This window comes from Echinops telfairi, unplaced genomic scaffold (genome assembly GCF_000313985.2).
Source record: "Echinops telfairi isolate 266 unplaced genomic scaffold, ASM31398v2 ScPeMD7_443;HRSCAF=831, whole genome shotgun sequence".
NCBI lineage: Eukaryota > Metazoa > Chordata > Mammalia > Afrosoricida > Tenrecidae > Echinops > Echinops telfairi.
Window position 1 is genome coordinate 44,606,784 of NW_022104341.1, and position 26,973 is coordinate 44,633,756.

Sequence of the window (26,973 nt, forward strand, 5' to 3'; positions counted from 1 at the left end):
AAGAAGTTGAGGAGGGTCAGAGTTAGAATTAACTCAGACAGCGGGTTTAATTTTGGTTTTATATTTAGTCCTGTAGCTGATATTTTCTTAAGAGTTACAATTTCCCTGGCTCCAACCCCAGCCTTACATTTTTCTTTAGGGCAACACTGTCTAAAAGAAATAAAATGCAACTCATGTATTTTTTTTAACCCATTGTAACCTATTTAACCATTCTTTGTTCTATGTGATTGTTCTGTGTTTTACAACTTAAAACATTTCCGTTTGGAATAGTTGTATTTCATGCTACACATGTAACCATTGTGTCTGACCCAAGGCATGCGTGATATTTTTCGTTTCCGTGTGTGTGTGTGTGTGTGTGTGTGTGTGTGTGTGTGTGTGTAAGTTGGTCTTTAAATAGGAAGACCAGAAAAGAATCAATGCATTTCATATAGTTCTGGCAAAAAATATTGAAGGTACAAAGGACTGCCAAAAGAACAAACATGTGTCTTGGAAGAAGTATGCTTCTTAGAAGCACTGATGGCAAGACCTGGTCTCAATGTACTTCATAACTTTGAAGAGTTGCAACATATTGGAGAAGACAGGATTAGGATTCAGGTTTTCTTCAACTTATTTGGTGAATCTATTTTCTAATTCTAGTTGATGTTTCTTTGTTGATCATCTTAGTGGTTTATCAGAAACTTAATTCCCCTACCCTACCATGGCTCCTGAGTTAGTAAAGAAATTGGGAAATTTGCTATTCGATATAGTATGTAATATTTTGTGGTACCATTCTTAATGATTATGTGGTTCTTTTGTTTGTTTTTTAAGATTGCAGCAAAAATTGGAGGTGATGCTGGTACATCACTGAATTCAAATGACTATGGTTATGGGGGACAAAAAAGACCTTTGGAAGATGGAGGTAAGTTAGAACATAAGCATTTTAATTATTTTACACATGTGTAGATGAAGTAATTTTTCAAATGTTTTCTTTGAAACATTACTTGAATCATAAGGTTCTTAAAATTATTGTTAGCCTCAAAGGGAGAAATGGGAAAAGTGATCTAGACCAGGTAGGTCAGGCTTAGGTCAACCAGGGAGTTTTTGACTTATTAAGCAACAGATTTCTTTTAGGATTGTGCTAGATTGACAGTTTGCACAGACTCCTTGTTAATATTGGAAAAAGCTAAATTGAATAACTTTAGGAGACATTTCACTGGTTTTCCTCATCATGCATAATGAATCTTAATAAGCTGTTTTCACGATTTTGCTATTTCAGATTACACTTTTAAGGTTGAAGTTGCTATAGTTTGTTACTCTATAGTGTGTTGCAGGTTATGCCATTTTTAATGTTTTGTTTTAGTAATTTGTGTTTCTGGTTTAACTTAAAACAGTGGATTTACAGTGCCTTGTGTTTTATTTTTGGTTTGTGTTTTTTTATATATAATTGTTGAAGCTTCTGAACTTAGAAGTCTGCACGTATTTTTTCTTTTAGGTTTGCTAAATGAATTTTGATACTTTTTCTTTTTGCCCTCTTTTGTTTTCTTTTTCGTTTGTTTTTATAGAGGGTTCTTGAGCCTATTGTATGTATTAGTAGTTTTTTGACCAGGAGTACTTGGTTTTCTTTCATTTAAGTGTCTTTCATATTTATAGTGAGGCTTTTAATATACAAAAAAAATGAGCTAATGATGCTTCAGATGTTGTATGTAATGTATTCTTTTTATTTTATGTGTAGATGGCTCTTGGACAAGTCCGAGCAGTACAACACACTGGGAGGGAATGCCCTCTCCTTTTAAAGGCAGGAATTTTTATTTATTACCTGTGTTTAGTATGTAAACGTGAAATAAACCAGTGGATTCTTGAAATGGACACAAATATTTCTTGGATTATGTGTCTGAATTTTTTGCTGCACAACATTCTGATTAATCATTTACGTTTGAAGGGGGGAGGAGAATATAGTATTTTCAGATATAGGTTGTGGTACTCTAAGGTATGCATTGTATTTACTCATCTGTGTAAAGGATTTAGTTGAAGGTAGTCAGTTGTTTTGAGTGTTTCTGCTGAAGTGTTATGCTGTGAAATGTTTGGCTAGGAAAAATTCAACAGTTTAGTTTTGAGATTGCCTATAATGTGATTTTATTTATTTTTTGCATAGCTTTGTGGTCACTGTCATAGATACACTCAACTTTTGATATGTCAAATTTTCACATTTTGATAGTTTTTTCTTTCTTCCAATCTTTAGTTCCTACAGTGGAAGCATCATTAGCCTTTAGCATGTGATATTTTGCTAGTAATGGATCAAAGTACTTTGTCTTGTATCATTCAAAAGTGCTTAACATGCAGTAAGGTCAGTGATACGATCAAAAAGGATTTTTTTTAATGTCTGTGCATCTTTAAACATGAAGAAAATGAAAAGTGTAATTCTTTACACTATAAGTGTGGGTTGAGTCTTGGCAATTTTTGTTCGATGACAAACCATACCCTCAGATATGCTAATAAATGTTTATATTTAATTTTTTGCTTGGAAGGGATGCTAAGTCTTGTACTTAGTAACCCCCCCCAAATTTTTTTTAAACAACTCTTAATTTTGCAGATCAACCAGATGCTAAGAAAGTTGCTCCTCAAAATGACTGTAAGTATTTTTGCCTGGGCTACAAGTTAAAATAACTGAATTTCAGTATTGTTTTTTCTTCCTAGCTTTTATAATAAACTAACCTGAATTTCTTTATAAATGCCTTTTCCCTACTTTATTATGACCAGTTATAAATAAGATATGGTTGGTAACACTTATTTAACTTCTAATTCTTAAACTCTACATACACCACTTGAAAGGGGGGGTGGGGTTTAATTTGATACTATTGCTAAAAATTTCTGTCTTTTTGTTGTTCATTGTCAAAGTTGTTTAGGAGCCCTGGTGGCTTAGCTGTTAAACGTTGGATTGATTCAAAGGGTCCACAGTTCGAAATCACCGGCCTTTCCTTGGGAGAACGGGGCTTTCTACTCCCATAAAGAGTCTCGAAACTCAGAGGCAGTTCTACCCTGTCTTATGAATCGGCATTGACTCTTGGCAGCGAGTGTAGTTTCCTTGGTCAGTACTGATTTAAGTGTTCTGTAAAGAGGTTTCACTAGTTTGTTTTCTGTGTATCGTGAAAAGATTTTAGAGTTTAGTATGATTGTATCAAGTATGGACTTAAATTATTAATTTACATTCTATTTTTTAATTTTTGGTAGCTTTTGGAGCACAGTTACCACCAATGCACCAACAGCAAAGGTATAGTCATAAGCTTTGTGTGTGTGTGTGTTTCATTTCCCATAATGAATGTAACAAAATGATAGGGCTTTTTTGAAAGAGACATTAGTAAATTTGGAACAATTGGTAGAATTAGCCAGGTTTTAATAGAACTAATGTGAATTAGTGTAACTCCTGGAACTCCTAGGATGATATGCCCTAAAATCTCTTAACTCTTTTACTTAACATCAGACTTATACACAGCATCCTGATTTGATGTGTTTCACCTAACTCAAATGATGGGCCATATTTAGGCATAATGTGCACCTAACTTCTTAATTTAAGCCATTTGTTGCTGTTAGGTTTCCATTCTTTACTAGTGTGTAACATTTAATATATAAACATTGTCATTGTTTCTCAGCAGGTCTGTAATGACTGAAGAATACAAAGTTCCAGATGGAATGGTTGGATTCAGTAAGTAACCTAATTTTTAAGGGCTTTGAAAAGTCTCTCTTGATTATATTTTTAGTCTTTCAACTTTTGTTTCCTTTCTTTTTAAATCAGTAATTGGCCGAGGAGGAGAACAGATCTCACGCATACAACAGGAATCTGGATGCAAAATACAGATAGCTCCTGGTACTGATATTTATTTCATATTTGCAAAGTGACTTGATAAACAACATAATGCTACCTGTTTGACTTTTATTGATCTAAAGTTTCTCCTTTTTTTGTAGACAGTGGTGGCCTTCCAGAAAGATCTTGTATGTTAACTGGTACACCTGAATCTGTCCAGTAAGTATGACCATCTTAAAAATATACACAAAATGTTACAATATGATAGTTCTTTGAACCTTGCCTTTGCTATTAACTTCGGCTTTTACCTCCCTTCCCTGAAGCTTTATAACTCTGTTAAAGCTTAAATCTTTAGTTCTTCATCTATACCATAAAAACAAAATAAACTGATTATATTTATTTAAATCTGTATATCGCCTAGACTATATATATATATACATATATATATTATATGTATAGATAAATATAGCCTTGTCAACTGATCTCCCTTGAAACTGGTTACAACTAATCTTCAGTGAACTTTTGTGTTGCTTGTATTTCCCTAGATTAAGGGGCTTCAAAAAGCTTGTGGGAAAATCTTTCTTGAAAACTCCCTCATGTATTTTTAGCTCTTTTGTTTCAAGTTTATTTGGTGCTTGCTTTTATATATCTCCCAGGAGTCCTGGTGGCATAGGAGTTACCTATTGGGCCAATAACCACAAAGTCAGCAGTTTGAAACCACCAACTATTCTGTTGGGGGCTTTCTACTCCCTTAAACAGTTCCACTCTTGGAAACCTTTAGGGGTGTGGGGTACTGGCCTCCACAATTGAATGGGTCCAAGGGGCAGTTGTATAATTGAGGGGTAAAACTAAAGGCATCAGACAAGGTAAAGCATGCAAATGCTCATCTCCAGGATGGCCATGATCTCGGGAGTACGAATATATTTCTAACCAAGGCTTATATACACTTAGGGGATATACAGGTCCCCCCTAGTTACATGGTAACCGGAAGGGGTTGTACAATAGGCATACGTGCAACTGGAGGGGGACAAGCTAGAGGTGTACACACAATAGGAAGGGTGGGGGAACTGGGGGCATACATGTGACGAGATGGGTGGACTCTAGTCAAGATGGGAGCCTAACCTTGGTCCTCCCTGAGTTGGCTTGACCATGTCTTCGGGCTTTCAAGGGAACAATCCACTATCCTTATCAGAAGGGAGTGGGGCAGACTATAGGGTCTGATTGCTCTAGATGATGATAAACCCCAGGGAGATAACCTTTAAGCAGTTGACCTCCAAGTGTATAGCCATAGACTATGTATTAGCAAGCAGTACCTTAGGTTTATAATATGGTGGGAGGCAACCTAGGGAATAACATTTGTTTCCCACACAGGGCCAGCTCCAGTTTATCATATAGAGTCAATATGAGTCAGAATTGATTTGATTGCAGTGAGTCAAAGTTTGTTCCCCTTTTCAAATCATCTCTTGACTTCAACACATTTAGCTTTTACTGAATATATAAAATCTATCCTAAGAACCATTTATACTTTCCTCACCAGCCTGCCTTTATATTTCTTCTATGCATGTTTAGAAAACTCAAAACTCACTGCCAGATCTAGAGTAGCCCATGTGGGTTTGTGAGACTATAAAAGAGATAAGTTGACCTCCAATATCATTTGCCTTTATTATTTTTATTTCCTCTTAATACTCATGCCCACCAGGTTTTTAATTCATACTATTCCATTGAAATTGACTTTTGTTAAGATCGCAAGTAATCTTTAATTATAACATAAATTTTATGTATTCCTTAGTTTTTATCTTGCACCACTTATCTGTCATACTGTGTGATAATCTTGTGATGCTAGAACCTATATAACAAGCATTTCAAACACCAGTAGGATCACCTATGGTAAACAGATTTCAGTGAAGTTTCTAGACTTAACAGGGTATGAAAAAGAAACAGACGGTCCACTTGTGAGGGATTAGCCACTGAAAAGCTTATAAATAGCATTGGAATATTGAATAATACCTGAGCCCCTCAGATTCAAAGACACGCAAAATACAACTGGAGAAAGCCACTTCCTCAAAGTAGAGTTGACGGTAATGAAGTCGACAGTAAATTCTGTAATAGGATAATATGTGTATGCTTGAATCAGTGGTTCTCAACCTTCCTAATGCTGCGACCCTTTAATACAGTTCCTCATGTTGTGGTGACCCCCCCCCAACCATAAAATTTTCATTGCTCCATCATAACTGTTGCTACTATTCCGAATCATAATATAAAAATATGAGATGCAGGATGTATTTTCATTGTTACAAATTGAACATAATTAACGCATAGTGATTAATCACAAAAGCAGTATGTAATTACATATTGTGAAATAATTTCTAATTACAAATAAATGAAATTTTGTCATCATGCCAGGTACTTTTATGTGGACGTATCTGTGGGTGAACCCTCCTGAAGACAGATAGAGGAGCAGTGTCTTGGTTCCTAAGACCATTGGAAATAATGTGTTTGCCAATGATCTTAGGCGACCCCTGTGAAAGGGTCTTTTGGCACGCCCCCCCCCCCAAAGGGGTCGTGACCCACAAGTTGAGAACCGCTGACCTAGATGGAAGTCCAGATAATGAAATTATTATTCATAATTTTATTTAGAATAATATTTGAATATATTTCTAAATAATAAATTTAGAAAGAATGCACTAAAGCTAGTGATGAAACAAAAAGAATTCTACCAACTTACTTAGTTTAAATTGATGAAACATGCAGTCAAGATCCATGGGTAGTTACTTGCACTTGGAATGCAGAAGCTGGAAACAGAGGAGGGAACAGTGGTCATAAATGTCGCATTGGCAACAGAAATGAATCGAGATAACATAGAATGTTGCAAGACCAATAACAGTGAAGATACTTGACTGCTGCATACATTTCACCAAACGGCATACATAAGAATCAAATTGACCACATCTTTGGGAAGAGGCAATGGAGCAGTTCAATGTTATCCAGGGGCAAATTGTTGAACCAAACCATCAGTTTTTCATTAAGTTCATGCAATGAAGACAATTAAAGCAAGTCCCTGAGAGCCAAAGTAAAACCTTGAGTATCCCACCTGAATTGATAATGCCTCAAGAACAGATTTGATCCATTGCACACTGCTGAATTGTGTAATAAGGTCAAGACCGTCATATATTGAAAAGAAGACAAGGTCATTAAGACTATATAAGTGGATGTTAAAGGAGGCTCTGAAATTTGTCCTTGAAAATAGAATAGCTAAAGCAAATTTAAGAAATAATGAAGTGTAAAAGAGCGAGCTGTACAGAAAACAGATTATTTCCACCCCAAAACGTTTTGTTTTACCTCAATATGCTGACATCGTTTTCAGACTCACGTACTATGAGCAACTCTTGGCCGTTTTCCCTTAATAATTATTTATTTCCCTAGATAACTTGCTTTTACCTTTAATCCCTAATTATTGTCATGAAGTGCATTTGTACTCCCCTGTTGCAGTGAGCTAGGTGTTGGGCTGTTAATTTCAATATTGTTGGTTTAAACCCACTAGCCACTTTTCAGTAGAAAGTATTTACAGTCTCAACCCTTGTATGTTAGTAGTCAGAGTCAACTTACGGTCAATGAGTTTGGCTTCAGGTTAAAACAGTTTAGAACTAACCTCTCTATAGAGTTTCCTGGGCTTTACTCTTTATAGGAATATATCACCAGGTCTTTATTCCCACAGAGCAACTTACGGTCTTGAGCTGCCAATCTTTATTTTGATTATCAGCTGGGTGATTGCACTGTACAACCAGGACTATTTATATAATAGTCCAGCTATCATGTATTTCAAATGCACAACACAGCTTTTGTTCAAAAAGTGTTTGTTTGCTTCCCCATTTAGATGAAAATAAATGGCCTGTATTGCTTGTTATATCTCTATCCTTTATTTCCCAGCTCACTCTGTTCCAACCCCATTAGCTTCCTTTATAAACTTCCAGCCCCCCTGGAATGCTTCTTGTTTGCCACTTGTCAGTTCACATGCCTTCTCCCCATATATCTACCATATACACTCGAGTAAAAGTCGACCCGAATATCAGCCGAGGCAACTAATTTTACCACAAAAATGGCATTTTTAATGTGCTGAAAAACTCGACTTATAAACAGGTATATATGGTATATTCATACATCCACCTTTCACAAATACATTCTACCATTTTATGAATTTTGACATGTATGGGGGCAAAGTGGTCACTTAAAGTGTAAAATACATAACACTCTTAGACTAATAGGATAACTTCAGAAGTTGAGCACCATTTTGTAGAAAATTAGATTGTTTAAAACCAATGCCTTTATTTCCATCCCAGCCCCAAATACTGAATATTGTATGCCTAGAAAATGTATTATGTGATTTCAGAATCTTTATACTTCTATAGCCCTTTCTTTAAATTCAAAATAAAAGGATGGTTAATTTTAACTTGAAGCCACTTAAACCTGAATTGGGTTGGGAGGTGTTCCTGATTATATTATTTCATATTTCTCTTTGAATACGTTTTTTGGCATATTACAACTCATTTATTTTAACAGATCAGCAAAACGGTTATTGGACCAGATTGTTGAAAAAGGAAGACCAGCCCCTGGTTTCCATCATGGTGATGGACCAGGAAATGCAGTTCAAGAAATCATGATTCCAGCTAGCAAGGCAGGATTAGTTATTGGGAAGGGAGGAGAAACTATTAAACAACTTCAGGTATTAATTTGTATAATTGTTTTTAGTTTACTTTAATGACAATTTCCTCCCAATCTCTCATTGTTAATACTTATAATTCCTATCATTGTAACAGGAACGGGCTGGAGTTAAAATGGTTATGATTCAAGATGGGCCTCAGAACACTGGCGCTGACAAACCACTTAGGATTACAGGAGACCCATACAAAGTTCAGGTAAACTATTTTATTCAGGGAAAAGGAGGGTGTTAAGATTGGGTGGAAAAATGGAAAAATCAGACAGGAATCAAATATTTTAAGACATGCTTTCTAAATTTTCCTATTTTTTTCCTACTTTAGCAAGCCAAGGAAATGGTGTTAGAGTTAATTCGTGATCAAGGTGGTTTCAGAGAAGTTCGAAATGAATATGGGTCAAGAATAGGAGGAAATGAAGGGATAGATGTAAGTAAAAATGCCTAATCCTAGTTGTGTGCTTAACTGGGGTAATAGAAGTGTCCTTCCTGTTTTGTGTCAAATAGCTCTCAAACATTTTATCAATTTTCCCACTTGGTACCACAGAATACTGAAGTGTTGCTCCATTTACTAAGTCTCATACTACATGTATATACTTTGTGATTTGATACAGATTGCGTCTCAGGAGGGCTTTTTTAATACTTTTGTCTTCATTTGCTTCAGGTCCCCATTCCAAGATTTGCTGTTGGCATTGTAATCGGAAGGAATGGAGAGATGATAAAAAAAATACAAAATGATGCTGGTGTTCGAATTCAGTTTAAACCAGGTGAGTATATTATATTTAATATTCTAAGTATTGATAGAAACTACTTGTTGGAGTTTTAGAATTTTTGGTTTTGCCATCGTGTATTTAATGTTTCATTTATTTGTTTTAAAGATGATGGGACAACACCTGACAGAATAGCACAAATAACAGGACCTCCAGACAGATGTCAGCATGCCGCAGAAATTATTACAGACCTCCTTCGAAGTGTTCAGGTTTGATAAATGTTAATAATTTCTCTTTTTTTAATCATTTTATTGGAGGCTTGTACAACTCATCACAACCCATACATATACATCCATTGTGTCAAGCACATTTGTGCATTGTTGCCATCATTCTCAAAACATTCTTTTATTCAAGCCCTTGGTATAAGCTCATTCCCCGCCTCCTTCCCCGTCCTGTCCCCCACCCCCACCCCACCCCACCCCACCCCCCCGAACCCTTGATAATTTATGCTATTATTTTGTCAAGTCACACTCATTTTCGTTGTTTTTAGTGTAAATTTTAAAAACAATCTGTTGATTATGCCTTATCAATGGCTAGGAATTTAAAATTGCTTTAAGATGTCATGAAGCAGAAAACTACTAGGTATTTTTGCTATATTCAACCCAGTGTAAAGCACGCATACTATTCATAATATTTATGAGCCATTCCACCCAACTAAATCCACTTCAGGTCTGTGACCCATAAAAATTGAAATACTATAGTGTGGGTTTTTTTCCCCTAAGAATAAGTGCTGACTGTTATATGCTAATATGGGCCAATGTATCTATGAACTTATGGTACATTTCTTAGTAGAAAGAAAGTATATTCCTGTTTTGATTTTGCCCCTCTTTAGGCTGGTAATCCTGGTGGACCTGGACCTGGTGGTCGAGGAAGAGGTCGAGGCCAAGGCAACTGGAACATGGGACCACCTGGTGGACTACAGGAATTTAATTTCATTGTACCAACTGGAAAAACTGGATTGATAATAGGAAAAGGTAATGTACTTTATACTCGATGTTCTGATTTGTTAAAATTGACGCCTAATTTTTTTTTTTTGCTTTTATGAACAAATTGTTCTTAAGTTGGTAAGAATGGTCTCTGAAATATAAAAGATTTTTATGTACTAAACTGAAAATTCAGGATTTGCATCACAGAGTAGCAAGACAAAGAGATTTAAATATTAAGTCAAGAAACATTTATTTTGGTGTGAAAAAATGGCTTGGGTGGTTTGGTTTGCTTCTTCCTAAGTTTTCATGTCTTCAAATTGTTAAGTTTATATTAGCTTCTATTTGTAAAAGCAACTAACTAAGCCAAATATTTCACTATATGTTAAAGTTGGAATTTCAACGGAAGCATAAAATGTCTCATATAATTTGTTCTAAAATACAGTTATTTGTTATGGATAACTTTCAGATAGAATACTGGCCAAACTTATTTTAATAACCTATTTAATTGTGACCCTTCTCTTTATAGTTTGTCTTTATAAGAATAGCTTACATCTTTTGAATCTTTAGAGAAATGCTATCTTTTGATTTTAGGAGGTGAAACTATAAAAAGCATAAGTCAACAATCTGGTGCAAGAATAGAACTTCAGAGAAATCCTCCACCAAATGCAGATCCTAATATGAAGTTATTTACAATTCGTGGCACCCCACAGCAAATAGACTATGCTCGGCAACTCATAGAAGAAAAGATTGGTGTGAGTATACTCTTTGCATCTAAGTATATAACCAATTGCTACCAATGGTTAAATAAGATGATTTCATACCCATTTGTCAGTGCTACAGAGAAGAGAGCCCAGGTGGCATAGTGTGGTGGTAAAACATGCAGCTACTAACTGTAAGTCCAATAGTTCAATTCTACCACGCTGTTCTGCAGGGGAAAGATAAGGCTATGTGCTCCTCTATAAAGATAACCAGAAAACCGAAGAGCAGTTCTGCTCTGTCCTGAGTTTGGAAGTCTGTAAAACTTTATGAGATGAAAGCCTCATCTTTTACCTTGAGCAGCTGGTGGATTTTAACTTAGGACTTTGTGCTTACAGCCTAATGTGCAACACACCATGCCACCAGGACTCTTAATATTTTTTTTTTCTTTTATGGAGAGAGCCCTAGATTATGTGCTGTGATCTGCATGGTCAGCAGTTCAAAACTTTCTGATAAGGCAAAAAAATGAGACTTTCTACTCTTCTAAAGAATTACAGTCTGAGAAACCCACAGGCAGTTCTGTCCTGTCTCCATGCATTGGAATTGACCTGATGGCAGTGAATGAGTTTGGTTAAGTAAGGGAGATTTTTCCTTGAGATTTCCTGGTGATAATTGCAAAAAAGTGAAGAGTCTTGACCATGCTTTTTCATAAATGTAGCAAATTATGTTTTAGCGGGTTAATTTGCTATGACAACTTACAGTATGAAGAATCTTTTTTGTAATTGAGTTGCTAAACATTCTCTATGTTCCATGTTTTGAATGGTATACAAAAGAAGGTTATATAGGGGAAAAACACAAGAACGACTTATAAAACATCTTAAGTACTGTGAAAAAGACATTAAGTATAATTGCTTACAGGAAAAATGAAATTGGTAAAGGTTGATAATAAAACAGAATAATAAGTGACATGTTGGTTTTGGATACTCCCTGCTTGATGTGCTTGGATCAGGACATTCTGTTGAATTAACGGAAAATAATACGGGCTACTTAAAATTGTTCACTAAAGAGAGTAAGAATGTGAACTGTGGAGTCGGATTCTTGACAACAGTTAATCTGGTTAAAGGACCCTAAGAAGAAATTAGTAGGGTCTCCTGTACCATGGTTTTCTCCTGTAAGATTATGGTGGTGATACCTACCTTAGTAAATTGTAGTTGTGGGGAATAAATAAGTTAGTGTGTTTATCACAGTGCCTGGCAAATAGCCCTATAAAAATGTTGATACATGTTCAGTACCATATATACTCGAGTATAAGCTGACCTGAATATCAGTCGAGGCACCTAATTTTACCACCAAAACGGCATTAAAAATGTGCTGGAAAACTCGGCTTACATGCGAGTGTATACGATATTTTTAATGATTGGAAAGGATGCATCATAGAAAATAGAAGCAAGGGATATTTCAAGAGCATTAAATGAAGATAGTGGTATCTTAAAAGAATAGAGCCAAAGGGAACACTTAATGAATCTCCTTAATATGTTAAGATTATTATGTAACATAGGAGAAGACAAAGGATCATCTAAAACTTAATTGGTTTGGTTGTTGTATAGTAGTAAAGTTGGCGGTTTTATAATGATGTGTGTTACCTATTTTCCTTCATTTTTGCATTACAACATATTTCCCATAAAGTCCTAATCTTTCAAACTGCTCTTTATATAACAATCAATGTAAATAAGAGAACAGAAACGAAGGAGAGTTGGGTTGTCTAGTCATTGTTATTTTTTCTTATATGTCTTTCCTTTTTGCAGGGTCCAGTAAATCCATTAGGACCACCTGTACCCCATGGGCCACATGGTGTCCCAGGTCCCCATGGGCCTCCTGGGCCTCCAGGACCTGGAGCACCAATGGGACCATACAATCCTGCACCGTATAATCCAGGACCACCTGGCCCTGCTCCTCAGTAAGTGTTGGGTGTAAAACTGGGGTTTAAAAAAAAAAAAAATTCTAGTGTTCGGTTTATTTTCATAGTCCTTTTCTCTTTTTAGTGGCCCTCCAGCCCCATATGCTCCCCAGGGATGGGGAAATGCCTATCCACACTGGCAACAACAGGCACCTCCTGATCCAGGTAAGTAATGTGTTCTTTTCGCAGCTAATATGTATTACTGTTTGCTATTATTTCATCCTTAGATTTCCTAGTATTCTACTCCTCATTGTGTGCATCGTCTTTGCTAATTCTTTCAGTTTTAGACACTGTTGAAAATGGTTTCTGTTTCCATGGAATTTCTTTCTACCTACATTTGGCTTATATAGGTAAAGCAGGATTTTCAGATGTAAAAGCTTTTGGAAGACAGATTATTATTTAGATTTTAGATGATAGTGTTATAAAATGCAATTTGTTAATTTGTTATGTATGATATTATCGTTGCATGGTGTACATTTGTGCAATTATATGAGACTAATAAATAATAAACTGGAGGCCTTTTGAATTTCAGCCCATCTCATAGCCACTACACCACCAGTGTTATAGTCACCAAATAAACACAACTTTTGCTCATGAGCCTGCACCTTGAGTTGTGCTATGCTCTCAATATTATTCTCTAAACTATAGGGTTGGGAGGAGTTTAATGGTTTTTTGGTTGTTTTTTCTCAATTTGGAGCCAAAACATTTACATTAATATCCCAGGTCTTCCACTCACTGTATAACCTAAGAAAGTTATTCTCTGAGGCTGAGATCAAGACTTATGTGTAGACTAGGAGATAGAGCAATCTGGAGAAGTTCCAGTCCTTCTAATTAGTAGTAACTTAACTATTTAGAGGCTATCGAGTATGTTTCTTAATCCCTCTGACCCTAGATACTACTGAAGATAAATTATCCGTGCATATTAATCGTGTAACTGTTGTATGGTCTTAATGCATTAGGAATAAAAAGATGGCTTTTAAAATTTTTTCTATCCAGATGTGTCAAATGAAATATTTTCATTTATTAGCATATCGATTGTGACCCTGTTAAGATATTGATCAACAGTAATCAGTTGAGAAATGTCTAGAGGTGGCTAAATATTACATGCTAAATTTTTTTCTTTAGCACTCCCCTTCCATCCTTTTTTTGTAACATCACTAACAAATGGGAGCTTCAAGTTGCTTCTATTTGGTATAAGGGATATAACAATCACATACAGGCATGCTCTGGCCATAGAAATGCTTTCTCTTGGGGAAACAAGCCAATATGAAATGATTCTCCTAACACAAAGGGTCAAATTAACAAGAAGCTTGCTGATTTCTACATAGGAAGCGTAACAGCATAACATGTCCCAAGGCCCGTACAAGAGAGAAAGAATGGTGGCTTCTGAAACGTGCAATCTATTTGTCATAGTTGGTGTATAAGAGTATTAGAAATAATTATTATTTCTTGCGGAAGAAAATAGAGATTAGCTACATTTCACAATGATTGCTCAAAACATGAACTTGTTCATCACTGTGATACTTGAAATTCTTTATACTCTAGATCCTATAGGATTATCAGAACTAAAGTACAGCTTATCATTCAATATTCTATTGACTTAAACCCCCAGCGTAACATTTCCATTCCAATCTCTTTTTTCCTTTTTTCGCTAGTTAAAATGGTTAACTCTAGGAACTTTTAGGTCATCTACCACATACTGTGCTTAATGACAAATCCGTTTTGTAAGTAGGGGATCCAGTACCCACAGTGGTTTTGAGACAAAGCATTAGATTAGAGCCAAAGGTTTGGAGGTTTGGTTAGGTTTGGGTTTTTTCCAGAAGTATTTTATTGGGAGCCAATATACGGGTATGATATTATTCCATAGATCAATCACATCAAACAATATTGTAAATTGCTACCACAACCGGTTACAAAACATTCTTTCCCTTCTTGACCTCCCTTTTACCACCCAACCCCATCTCCCAAACATCACTACCACTGTATTGCCCCAGAAACCCTTATTCTACTTTCTGCCCCTATATGTTCATCAATCCTGGGTTTCAGACAAACATACAAGAAAAATTTAAGATGGTCATTCCCAGTGACAAAGAGATAAACCCCAGTATGAACAAACAGATACAAAAAATGGTGAAATCCAGATTACGCCTAATGTGCATGTGGTGGGGGCATTCGAAAGGCAAGGTTATAACTCAAGTCAGGATTATCACTTTGATCTTCTATAGTCATCGCTTCAATGTAATCTGTTTGGAAATCAGTTTTTCCTCATCCTTCTATTATGGATAAAGGGAAATTTCCAGAGACATTTTTTATGTAGATCCCACAACTGTATATTGGGCTCCTACTATCATCCATAACTTCTGCAAAGCAAATTCTAACACTTCTGGATCTGATACTAATCCCTCCTTTAATTTCATATTATGACTTGCAATCATTTGGTGCCTGGTGCTTGAGCACTTCTTCCATGTGGACTTAGTTGACATCACATTTATATGACTGTTTTTTGGAAACAAACCTTAAAGACCCCAGCACTATTTTATCTCAGAGATGGGCACCATCTAATTTCTTAACCACTTTTTGCTATAGCACCCATATCTTCTGTTGTCCCTTCTTGAAGGCAAGTATAGAGCAGATCCATGATGTAAGAACTAATCTTAAATTGGAGCTGGGATTTCATGCAAACCCATTCTTGGATCTGTGTTTATTTGCCTTTTGAACCCAAAGGGTTTTTAATCACGTTCCAGTGCTGTAATTTCAACGTGTGCAAACCCTGAAAGTCCATTAATGTCTGAACCTCTTTTTTCTGTAATAAAAAATGCTGATAATGAAAATAATAGAATCCCAAAAGTTTTATTTATTTTTAATATATCTTTAGGTTTGATTCCTTGTAATTGCTAAAGATATTATTGGTTTGTTTTTTGTGGGATTATGGACTTAAGGTGTAAACCCTGAATTTGTTTGTTCTAGCTAAGGCAGGAACAGATCCAAATTCAGCAGCTTGGGCTGCGTATTATGCTCACTACTACCAGCAGCAAGCACAACCACCACCTGCAGCTCCTACAGGTGCACCAACCACAACCCAAACAAATGGGCAAGGTAATTATGACAGTGAAAGAACTTACTTTGTATGTGAAAATTAAACATTGTTTGGAATTATATGTTAGGTACATTTCTGCATAAGAAAAATGTTCAGTGATAAGCTTAACGAGCCAAATTTTTTGTAAATTTACTGTGGAATTTTTTTAAACAATAAAAGTTGTAAGTAATATACAAAACTCACAGATAACTCCTGGAGTAAATGTGCTATCCTCTTACTCCATTATCATTATGTCACATCCATTATCATTATTACTGCTCCCAATTCACAGTCCCTATGGTGTGTAAAATATCATGACTTGAGTCAGATGTACCTTAGTCCTCAAAGTGATATCCAAGTAACTGCCTTCCTAATTTCATAGCATAGAGTAAGTGCTTTCCAATTCTTCAACAACGTATTGAAACATTTCACTTGGTATTCCCATCAATTCTGGAGCCTTGTTTTTAGGCAAAGGCCTTCAGTGCAGCTTGGACTTCTTCCTTCAGTACCATTGGTTCTTGTTCGTATGTTCCTCCTTGAAATGGATCAGTGTCTACCAGTTGTTGTTGATATAGTGATTTTCTGTATTCCATCTTTTGATGCTTCCTGCATCATTCAATATTGTGATCATGAAATCAATATTGCAACATGAGGCTTGAAGTTTTAGTTCTTTCAGCTTGAGTATGCTCTTCTGGCTTTTGGGGGGGAGGGTTGTTTGCTTTCTAACTCCAGTTTTAGCCCATTTCATTATAATATTTGTCTTCTCAAGCTGCTCTTTGACATTTTCTATTCCAGTTCTTTGACTTTTTCTTCCATTTGTTTTCTCTATCTTGCTTTCCTGTCTTTGTAATGACCGTTTCCTTTCTTCATAATGTTTTTGCTGTCATCCCATAGTTCATTAGTGTTCAGTGCAGCAAATCTGTTCTTGAATTGTTCTCAAATTTTGGATATACTCAGATCATATTTTGGGTCTTGTGAATTTGTTTTAATATTCTCCTGAATTTAATTGAGATACTTTGTTTTATAGTTGGCTCCTGGCTTATTGTTAGCTGCTGATTATTGAGCTTCCACAGATGTAGTCAGTTTGGTTTCTGTGTAATTCATGCATAAAAGTCCATGGGTATAATCAGAATTTGTATTAGGAAAAATTTCATGTGAATTCCAGATTTGTTTCAGTCACCAAGGCCATATTTTCCAACCACTGTAACTTAACTCTATTTCCAACTTTTGCATTCTAATTACCAATAATTATTAGTCAATCTTGAGTGGATGTTTGATCAGTTTTAGATTGAAGAAGTTGGTAGAATTGTTCAATTTCTGCATCAGTTTTAGTGGTTATTGCATAAATTTGAATAATATTTTTATTCATGGACTTTCCTTTGTATGCAGATAGATAATAAATATCCTGTGAACAACAGCATTGTCCTTCAAGATCTTGAGAAGTATGTCCTCTTGATTCCTTCTGAGTATGTCATAACAAAACTAGTCAACAATATGACCACATGATTCAGAATGACCAATATCAGGTCCATTTCAGCTCACTAGTTGCCTGGGTTATTGAATTTTATGTTTTATTTCATTTTTTAAGCTTATTTATACTTGGAACATCCCAAGTTCTGATAATTAATAACTATTTCCATCTGTTCTTATTTTCAGTTTGTGCCCTATCAGTAACTAACAGTTCTTGGGAACTTTACTCCATCACTGTAGTCTACTCAAATTTGAGAAGACAGCTAGCTCTTACTAACTCATGTTTTGAGTGCCTTCTGACCTGAGGGGCTTATCTTCTGGCACTATTGTCTGACAATGTTCTAATTTTTATGAGATTGTCAGTGTCTTACAGTGCTTCACTGCTACCCATGAGGTCTTCAGTGGCTAATTCCTAAATTGAACAACCTTTTCCTTCTTTGTAGTCTGTTCTTAAAATGAAAGCTGTGCTGAAACTTGGTCTCTTTTATTGACCTTGCTGGTATTTGAAATACTAGTGACATAGCTTCCAGCATCACAGCAACACAACCAGCCACCACAATACAACACACTGACAGATGATTGATGTTAATATTATTCCTATAATTTCATTTGTACACTTCAGGATTCTCTCTAGCCTTATCACTGTCTTTGTTTGTGAAAGTTAAGAATTCTGGCATCTTTGTTGTACTTTATTTGCCCAAGCAGTTCACTTATATGCTAATTATAGCCAGTCCTTCCAAGCACATTTGCCATGTGTCTTTGCTATTTCTCTGCCCCAGCAACTTGGCTTTTCAGCACCAACAAAGGTGATACTACCACATAGCACCATGTTGCACTCTAGACTGCGTTATTCATACCCCACTCCCTTTTCTCCAGACATAAAAGGAAAGCGTGTTGCCTTTTAGATTTTTAATTTTCTTTTTTCCTCCTTTTTGAACAAGGAGATCAGCAAAATCCAGCTCCAGCTGGGCAGGTTGATTATACCAAGGCGTGGGAAGAATACTACAAGAAAATGGGTATGTTCTACATTTCTTACTTTATATACCTATGTAAAAAGAAACATTTAGTAAATACCATATTATAAGGATGATTTCTTGAAAATATGTTTATATCATGCTTTACTTTGTACATCTTTTATCTATTAACTTCAAAAATTTAGTTGAGTAAAGTGTGTTCTAAAAGTCACTGGACTTGGACACATACCAAGATCATTACAAATATATCATAATAAGAGTTAAATTTGTGTGTACTATGTCTTCAATGACATTTCGTGTGTAGTGCTACAAAGTGGTATAATCTGGATTAAGACTTTAAAAGGAGTCTGAGTCCCAAACCTGTCTCCCAGATTTGTCCCTTTTTAAGGACCATTTGGAACCTGACCTTATACTTAAGAAAAAATATTTTTGAGATGTTTATGTTCTTAGCCATTTAAAACTTTTTAAGATACATAACTCTAGTTTGAGTTAACCACATTTACATCACATCCAGTTGTCACAAATGAAGGTTAAACCAAGAAACTTGTCTCTCCTCTCTCAATGACATAGAAAATACTTGTAGATCAGAGGTGGGAACCTTTATTTTTCTGGCCAAGGACCATTTGGATGTGTATAACAATTCACAGGCCATATACAAAATTATCAGTTAAAAAATTAGCCTAGTTAACTCACCCCTACCATGATGACTGGAACTGCCTCTTTTTTCATGATTTTACAGGCTTATGGCCTGTGGCTGCTTTAGGTGGCAGTATTTTATCATAAGATGTTTCAGTGTTTTTGCAAAGAAAAGTACACTTTGCACGGAATTTTCAAAGGGGCAGTTTTTAAATACGGCCTGTTCTTGATTGCTTGTGTGTGTATGATTTTAATAGTGTTCTCCACTGATTTCTGCCTAAAGAAAATTTTCTCCTGATAAATGACTTTTCAGGAAAGTAATGCAGAGTATTACTGAGGAGACATAAAAGATCCTAAAATTTTTTGTGGCCTCACTTAACTCAAGCAAATTAAAAGCTAAGTTTTATTGCAATAAATGTTCTAATACTTTTTAATTAGAGTGGTCACATACTTATTATCCAAAGAATCTATTTTGAGAAGAAATGAAAATGTTTTTAATAATTTTATAATATTTTTGATCGACTTTCACCTTTATTTTAATAAATTAATATCACTGATTTAAAGAGTTGGGCAGGGGAACAACATCCACAACATCTGGAGCAGGAGCAGCAGCGGTGTCAGCAACCTCCCCCACTCCCACTCCTACCCCCACGGTCACCTCACTGGGGGCCAGGGCTAGGGGAGGCGGCAACAACAGCAGCAGCATTGGCGTCAAGACCCAACAGGCCACCTGCAGGTGCTTCCCTCATGGTGTCTGTAAAGAAGACAAGAACTTGAACAATTTATCCGACAGCCCCTATAGGGTCGTGTGCAAGTACTTCCAGCAAGGGGACTGCATCTTCGGGGACTGCTGCAGATATGAACATAGCCAGCCACTGAAGCAGGAAGAAGCGGCCACTATAGATCCAGCTGCAAAGCCATCCCTCGCTGTGTCCTCCAGCCTCCCACCTGGAGTCAAACCGCTCGCCAAGATGGGTGAAGGAGAATTGAGAAGTCCAAATTTGGCTGCTGTCGGGGCAGGTGCAGAGGACTGGGCAAATGCTGTAGAGTTTGTCCCTGGACAGCCTTACTATGGCCGGACTGTCCTGGCCTGCCCTAAAGTCCTCCCGCAGGGCTCAGTGACCACAGAGCAATCAGAGAAAGAGCAGCCCATGGACACCAAGAAGCAGCTGTGCCCCTACGCCTCAGTGGGCAAGTGCAGCTATGGGGAAAACTGTGTGTACCTCCATGGGGACTTGTGCAACATGTGCACACTGCAGGTCCTACATCCCATGGACGCTGCCCAGCGTGCACAGCACATCAAATCGTGCATTGAGGCCCACAAAAAGGACATGGAGCTCTCCTTGGTGGTCCAGAGCAGCAAGGACATGGTGTGTGGCATCTGCATGGAGGTAGTCTATGAGAAGGCCAGCCCCAGTGAGCGCCGCTTCGGGATCCTGTCCAACTGCAACCACACCTACTGTCTCAAGTGCATCCGAAAATGGAGGAGCGCCAAGCAGTTTGAGAGCAAGATCGTAAAGTCCTGCCCTGAATGCCGCATCACATCTAACTTTGTCATTCCCAGTGAGTACTGGGTAGAGGAGAAAGAAGAGAAGCAGAAACTCATTCAGAAATATAAGGAGGCAATGAGCGACAAGGCGTGCAGGTATTTTGATGAAGGACGCGGGAGCTGCCCATTTGGAGGCAACTGTTTTTACAAGCATGCCTACTCCGATGGCCATAGAGAGGAGCCCCAGAGACAGAAAGTGGGAGCCAGCAGATGCCAGCCCCAGTCCAGGAGCCACCAGGAGTTCATTGAGGAACAAGAGAGAGCCGACCCCTTAGACCAGGATGAACAGGAGGACGAAATGTTGCTTATGCTTTTGGCCACAGGTGGGGATGAAGAGCTGACGGACTCGGAAGATGAGTAGGACTTGTTTCACGAAGAGCTGGAGGACATTTAATGACTTGGACCTATAGTAGCATGCTAAGGTGACCGAGTGACCTCAGCAGGCCTGCCCGCTACACATGCTGTTGTAATAATTCCTCCCAGGGTCTCTCACTGCCCACCCCAAACCCCCAGCTCTACTCCTCACCCACCTTAGGAGTGTGCTGTTTTCTCTTGGGGGAAATTTGCGATTTTTTTTTTCCTGGTTAAAATAGTTGGGCATGTTACGGTTGTAAGTTGTGCACGCTAAGTTGTATCTTCATAATGGGTAATAGGCCAAACATTTGCGGCATTTTTATTTCAAAGGGTAAGTTCAAGATCTGTTTGATTAGATTTACGTAATTATGGAATTCATTTGATTTTATGCCTTTGCACAGTGGGCATTAATAACTATTTTGCCAACTATAACCTTTTAAACTTTTAATTATCTGAAAGGAGTGGCTGAATGTAATGTAGAAAGTCTTAAAATTGTTTTCTTGTGTGTTATACATATATGCTTGTTCTTGCCTTAAATTTTTTTTATTTCTATTACTTTCATGCTGCTCAGTTAATTCTTATTTCTTAAATAATATGCTGAACGGTTGCATTTTCTGTAGGAAAAACTAAACCCACTTTAATTGAGTCAGTCCATCTCACAGCCATGATATTATAGCGCAGAGTAGTATTGCTTCCTGAGAGCGTAAATCTTTTTTTTTCTTTTCTTTTTAACTGTAAATCTTAATAGAAAGCAAACTGCCTCATCTTTGTGGACCAGCTGCTGGGTTCAAATATAACCTAATGCTTCTGGCTTAACCCACTGTGCCACCAGAGTTCTTCTGAAGGAAAGGGTGTTGGGAAAATAATTTTAAACTAACCTTTATGTTTAACTGGAGACTCTACTCTTATCCCAAGTTAACCTTTTTTGTTTGATTTTCTGTAGCATTGTGTAATGGTTGAATGTTAATTCCATGCATAAAGTAGAGTAGTTGTATCAATCCTTCTCGTGTAACTCTTAGAGGAAATAATGTTAGGTAATTTTATCCCTGACAGTGGAACATTGTGTTCGGCTGCTAACCAATAAATTGGAAGTTTGAGTCCATTCAGAAGGACTACAGAAAAAAGACCTTGATAGTTTCTTTTTCCTTCCCTTCCACATCCTAGTCAGCCATTGAAAAGCTTATGAACACCCATCTTTGACACTCATAAAGTTACTTGTGAGTTTGGTCAAATCAACCTTGATTCTTTAACTTAGGCAACTCTTTAATATGTAATTCAGTTCCCTTATTTGAAGAATCTGGCCTGACTTCAATATCAGAAATTTCCGGTTCCCAATTAAGTGTACTTGCCACTTAGTAAGTTGCCATAGCTTGTGAAGCCTAATTTCAACTCTTCATATTTTTAATAGCCATATTAACAAACCATAAAGAAATTCTTAAAGATGGGTGTTTTAAATGTGTCTTCCAGTCATAAGGAAGGGAAACTAATCTGGTCGTTAGTATTTTGAAGCTAGAATGATGGGATATTTTTAGGTAAAAGACTTTTAAAACAAAGGGGTATTTTAAAGAGTGTAGACAGTATGGTGGACGTGTATTGTATGGAAAACCCTTTAAAGCATTTGATATAGTAGACTCTGGGTCCTTAACATCTGTGTTAGGAGGCTGGGGAGTTGTGTATAGAAAGGTAAGTAATTGAATACTGAAGCATAGCTTTGGGGCTATAAGAAATTTTACAAGAAAACCATGTATTTTTAAGCTAAATGTAAATGTTAAGTAATCATCTAACAGGTGAACTTTCCTATATCAAAACTTAAGTGAAAATTGAAGACATACCTTAAAGAGGTAGGGCACTGGGGAAAAGAAAGTAGCTAGAAAGGGTTCTTTTCTCTATGAGTTGGGCAGAATTGATCAGGTTTGTTCCTCAGATGGAAAAATAGAATAAACTTTTTTGAGTACCTTCAAGATTGAATGCCAAATCTTGGCAGCTTGCTTACTGGTTTATCTTCTAAATTGTAACCCATTTGCGATAAGTTTTACAGAAGGATATTTGGTGTTTCGGTTGGAGGTTTTTTATTGTTTTTAAATCATTTTCTTGGGGCTCATACAACTCTTAGCACAATCCATACATATAAATCCATTGTATCAAGCATATTTGTACATTCATTGCCCTCATCATTCTGAAAACATTTGCTGTCCACTTGAGCCCTTGGAATCGGCTCCTCATTTTCCCCCCTCCATCACTCATCCTCCTTCCCTCACAAACCTTTGATAATTTATAAATGATTTTTTCATGTTTTACATGGTCCAGTATCTCCCTTCACCCTCTTTTCTGTTGTCCGCCCCCAGGGAGGAGGTTATATGTTGATCTTAGTAATCGGTTCCCCCTTTCCACCCCACCTTCCCTCCACCCTCTGGTATCACCACTCTTACCACTGGTCCTGAAGGGATCATCTGTCTTGGATTCCCTGTGTTTCCGGTTCCTATTTGTACCAGTGTACATCCTCTGGTCTAGCCAGATTTGTAAGGTAGAATTGGGATCATGATAGTGCAGGGTGAGGAAGCATTTAAGAATTAGAGGCAAGTTGTATGTTTCATTGTTGCTACAGTGCACCCTGACTGGCTCGTCTCCTCCCCGCTACCCTTCTGTAAGGGGGTGTCCCATTACCTACAGATGGGCTTTGGGTCCTCTATCTGCATATCCCCTTATTTACAATGATATGATTTTTTGTTCTTTGATACCAGATCCCTTCGACACCTCGTCATTGCACAGGGTGTGCTTCTTCCATGTGGGCTTTGTTGGTTCTGAGCTAGATGGCCGCTTGTTTACCTTCAAGGCTTTAAGATCCCAGATGCTATATCTTTTGATAGCTGGGCACCATCAGCTTTCTTCACCACATTTGCTTATGCACACATTTGTCTTCAGCGATAGTGTTGGGAAGGTGTGCATCATGGAATGTCAATAGAACAAAGTGTTCTTGCATTGAGGAAGTAGCTTGAGTGGAGGCCCAATGTGTTTGGGTTGTTTTTATGGAAATATAAGAATCTAATGATTTTACTTGATGTGTCTTCCTGTTTCTGTCATCTTATATTGTTGTGTTTGGGTTATATTTTTACCCCTAAAAGTGAAGTGTCTCTTAAAATGAAGTTGGGGCTTTTTATTATTGTTTCCCCCTGTTTTTTAAACCTGAAGTAAAAATTATTACCTTGACCAGGTTTTGGCCCCAAACTAGCAGGTTTTGAAAGACATTATTGTGAGGTTTTATGCCTCTTTTGCAATTTTTAAAATATTTAAGCCTGTTACTGATGGTACTAAAGTTCTTACATAAGGTCGAAATGTTGAAATTACTCCTGTCCTACAAAATTAAATTGAAAAGAAAATATGAGTCTTTTATAGTATATGGACTTTCTCTGTGCTGTTGCTTAGAGAAAGCATTTTTTATACATTTATTACAGTCATAAATCTTAATTTTCAGTTACCCTTGTAATTTTGTGACCAGTTGTGGTGAAAATAGGCTGCCTTCTGAAAATAGACTGCTTTTTTTATGGCAACATCTGATTTTAAGAAAAGCTTGTATGTCTACTATAGTATTTCTTTTGTCTACCTGTATTATTTCAGAGCCGAGTGAATTGCAAACAGTCTAGAAAACTACTAAAATAAAAGAGCTAAATGGGAAAATGCATACTTTTCTTGCCAGAAATTTTATTTGAACATTTTATTTAGAGGTATTTTGCTTATTTCTATATGCATACTGTTTATAGGTTAGCAACAGGAAACAAAAATTTTGATCAGGTTTTCTTAGCTTGCCTTTTAAGTTTGTTGGTTTCTCACAGCTGATGCTTTTCCTATTTCTCCAATGAGGATTTGCATTTTAAAATTTGGGAACAGACTCATTTGGTTTTAAAACAGACCCAATTGGGTAAGAAGCTAAAGAAAATGTAGTGTGTTTATCCTCCACTCCTTAAAGTTTGCTTAAACATCGTCAAGGAACCACCTAAAGATGGTTTACAGATGACTGAACTCTTTCCAAAGGCATTTATTAGCACATTTTATAAAATTAAGTTGCCTAACCCTTTTTATGTGGATTCTGATTTTCCTTTTCTTTTAATCAATATTGGGGTTATAGAACTTATGGTTACTAGAAGAAAAGAAATAAGCTTTCTGGGTTTTTTGGTTTTTTTTAAGTTACAGGGCACGTTTCTGATATTAAAGAAATATTTAAAAGAAAACAGAGACTTCTGACCCTCTGTGCTTTTGTCTTTATAACCTATTCTTAAAGTGGATATAATTTTATATTAAAATTAAGGGGGTTTTTTTTAGGTCAACAAGGGCAGACACAAGATTATTCAAAGGCTTGGGAGGAATATTACAAGAAGCAAGGTATTGTTTTTATTAGAAATGAGATTCTTTGGGGCAATAAATTGTGGTTACAGCAGCAAAATTGTTCTGTTTTCTTAAAGGTCAAGCAGTTCCTGCTCCTACTGGGGCCCCACCAGGTGGTCAGCCAGATTATAGTGCAGCTTGGGCTGAGTACTATAGACAGCAAGCAGCCTACTATGCCCAGACAAGTCCACAAGGAATGCCACAACATCCTCCAGCACCTCAGGTATAATAACTTTGCTAATTTGTTGGGGTGGGGGGTTTTTTTTGTTGTTTTTTTTTTTTTTTTTTGCATGTTTGTCTGTTTGGGAGTGTGTTGGCTTTTTAATTTTTACCTGGCAAAATATAATCATCTAAGTGATTTACTGTGATGTGTTTGGGGGCTGTTTTTGTTTTTATAATGCTTTCTGGCATCTGAGTGCTGAATATTTCTACAATACCTTTGATTTTAAAAATAAATTTTCTTCCCCCAGGGATTTGAAAATCATGCAAGAAGCCACCACCATTTATATTAACCAGTTTTTCTTTCTTAAAGGATTCACTCCTGAGTTAGCTTCATTTAAAGGATTTTCTTTAACTTTTTGTGTATTTCTTATGTATCTCTTCTGCACAGGGCCAATAATAAGAAGTGGACAATACAGTATTTGCTTCATTGTGTGGGGGAAAAAAACCTTTGTTAAATATATGGATGCAGACGACTTGATGAAGATCTTAATTTTGTTTTTGGTTTAAAAATAGTTTTTTTTTTAATGGTTTTTTTTTTTTTTTGAAAATGTACAAAATATCTATCACTACTGATAGGAGGTTAATATTTCTGTGTAGAAATGGAAATTGGTTTGTTTTTAGTATTTAGTGTAGATGTACACATTCCAGCAAATGTATTTGCAACTATTATGTGGTCGATGCTTTGTGATATAAATGTACTTTTTCAATGTATACTTTCACTTTTAAAATGCCTGTTTTGTGCTTTACAATAAATGATATGAAACCTCCTGTGTCGGTAAGTTGGATGGATATGTGGGTAATTAAAGGATTCATAATTTCTTAGCATTGATAAGATACATGTACACAAAATATATAAGCTTCCCCATGAAATATTAATTGAGTTTTTAAACACTGGCATGTTTTTTCCCATTGCAGTATAGTAGTAGACTGGAAGATCTTTTCCATTTCTGTATTTGGTTATTTCTGCACAAATAATCCTGATATCTTCATTTTTTTTTTCCTTCTGTTTGGTTAAAAACTGCATGTGTGTACAATGCTCTTTGGCATATTTCATTGCATTAACAGTGAAATTTCCTTTTATACATGACCACTGTTTCAGACTTGTACTGCTGCTATAACAGTTAACCTTTCTATTCTCAATTTGATAATTACTTGATTTCCAAGACTGTTTCAGCATAACTAATTTTAAACAGTTCTCGGATAATGAGTATAAGTAGTCTAATAAAAATAGTTTGGTGTTTTTTTTTTTTTTTCTTGGTTTTTGCGTGTGTGTGTTTGGGGTTTTTTGTTTTGTTTTGTTTTCGTTTTCTCCATGTAAAGCAATTCTTTTGATGTGTACGATATCAGTGTGTTTCTTTCTAAATGTAGGGTAGAAAAGTGAATAGTGTGTGAAAATACAGCAACATTACATCATTGAAACAAAATGAAATATAAAAATTTGCGAGTTTTTTTCTTTTTGCAGTATAGATAAGCTTTG

At 36.5% G+C, this 26,973-nt stretch overlaps 2 protein-coding genes across 19 annotated transcripts in view; both read left to right on the forward strand.

Moving 5' to 3' along the window:
- FUBP1 (far upstream element binding protein 1) overlaps positions 1-26,973 on the forward strand; it is a 36,790-nt gene that overhangs the window by 6,192 nt on the left and 3,625 nt on the right. For 5 of the 18 annotated variants that reach the window (XR_006680224.1, XR_006680223.1, XR_006680222.1 and 2 more), the window contains exons 2-21: positions 808-898; positions 1,712-1,774; positions 2,570-2,608; positions 3,208-3,247; positions 3,627-3,679; positions 3,770-3,841; positions 3,940-3,997; positions 8,336-8,498; positions 8,593-8,691; positions 8,815-8,916; positions 9,151-9,253; positions 9,365-9,465; positions 10,089-10,230; positions 10,774-10,934; positions 12,684-12,835; positions 12,921-13,000; positions 15,803-15,931; positions 18,323-18,397; positions 25,212-25,271; positions 25,352-25,497. Coding sequence is in view for 14 of the 18 variants with exons in the window: in XM_045292081.1 (XP_045148016.1) it covers positions 808-898; positions 1,712-1,774; positions 2,570-2,608; positions 3,208-3,247; positions 3,627-3,679; positions 3,770-3,841; positions 3,940-3,997; positions 8,336-8,498; positions 8,593-8,691; positions 8,815-8,916; positions 9,151-9,253; positions 9,365-9,465; positions 10,089-10,230; positions 10,774-10,934; positions 12,684-12,835; positions 12,921-13,000; positions 15,803-15,931; positions 18,323-18,397; positions 25,212-25,271; positions 25,352-25,497 (1,929 nt within the window). In the remaining 4 variants the exon portion in view is untranslated. Of the gene's footprint in view, positions 1-807; positions 899-1,711; positions 1,775-2,569; positions 2,609-3,207; positions 3,248-3,626; positions 3,680-3,769; positions 3,842-3,939; positions 3,998-8,335; positions 8,499-8,592; positions 8,692-8,814; positions 8,917-9,150; positions 9,254-9,364; positions 9,466-10,088; positions 10,231-10,773; positions 10,935-12,683; positions 12,836-12,920; positions 13,001-15,802; positions 15,932-18,322; positions 18,398-25,211; positions 25,272-25,351; positions 25,498-25,744; positions 25,857-25,884; positions 25,977-26,973 lie in introns of those variants that run through there. The other 13 variants (XM_045292091.1, XM_045292092.1, XM_045292083.1 and 10 more) reach the window with 12 other exon arrangements.
- Positions 19,293-21,648, forward strand: LOC105978263 (E3 ubiquitin-protein ligase makorin-1-like). The gene is made up of 2 exons (XM_045291993.1): positions 19,293-19,308; positions 19,556-21,648. Exons 1-2 carry the CDS (start codon positions 19,293-19,295, stop codon positions 20,899-20,901), a joined length of 1,362 nt encoding a protein of 453 aa, XP_045147928.1. The 3' UTR covers positions 20,902-21,648.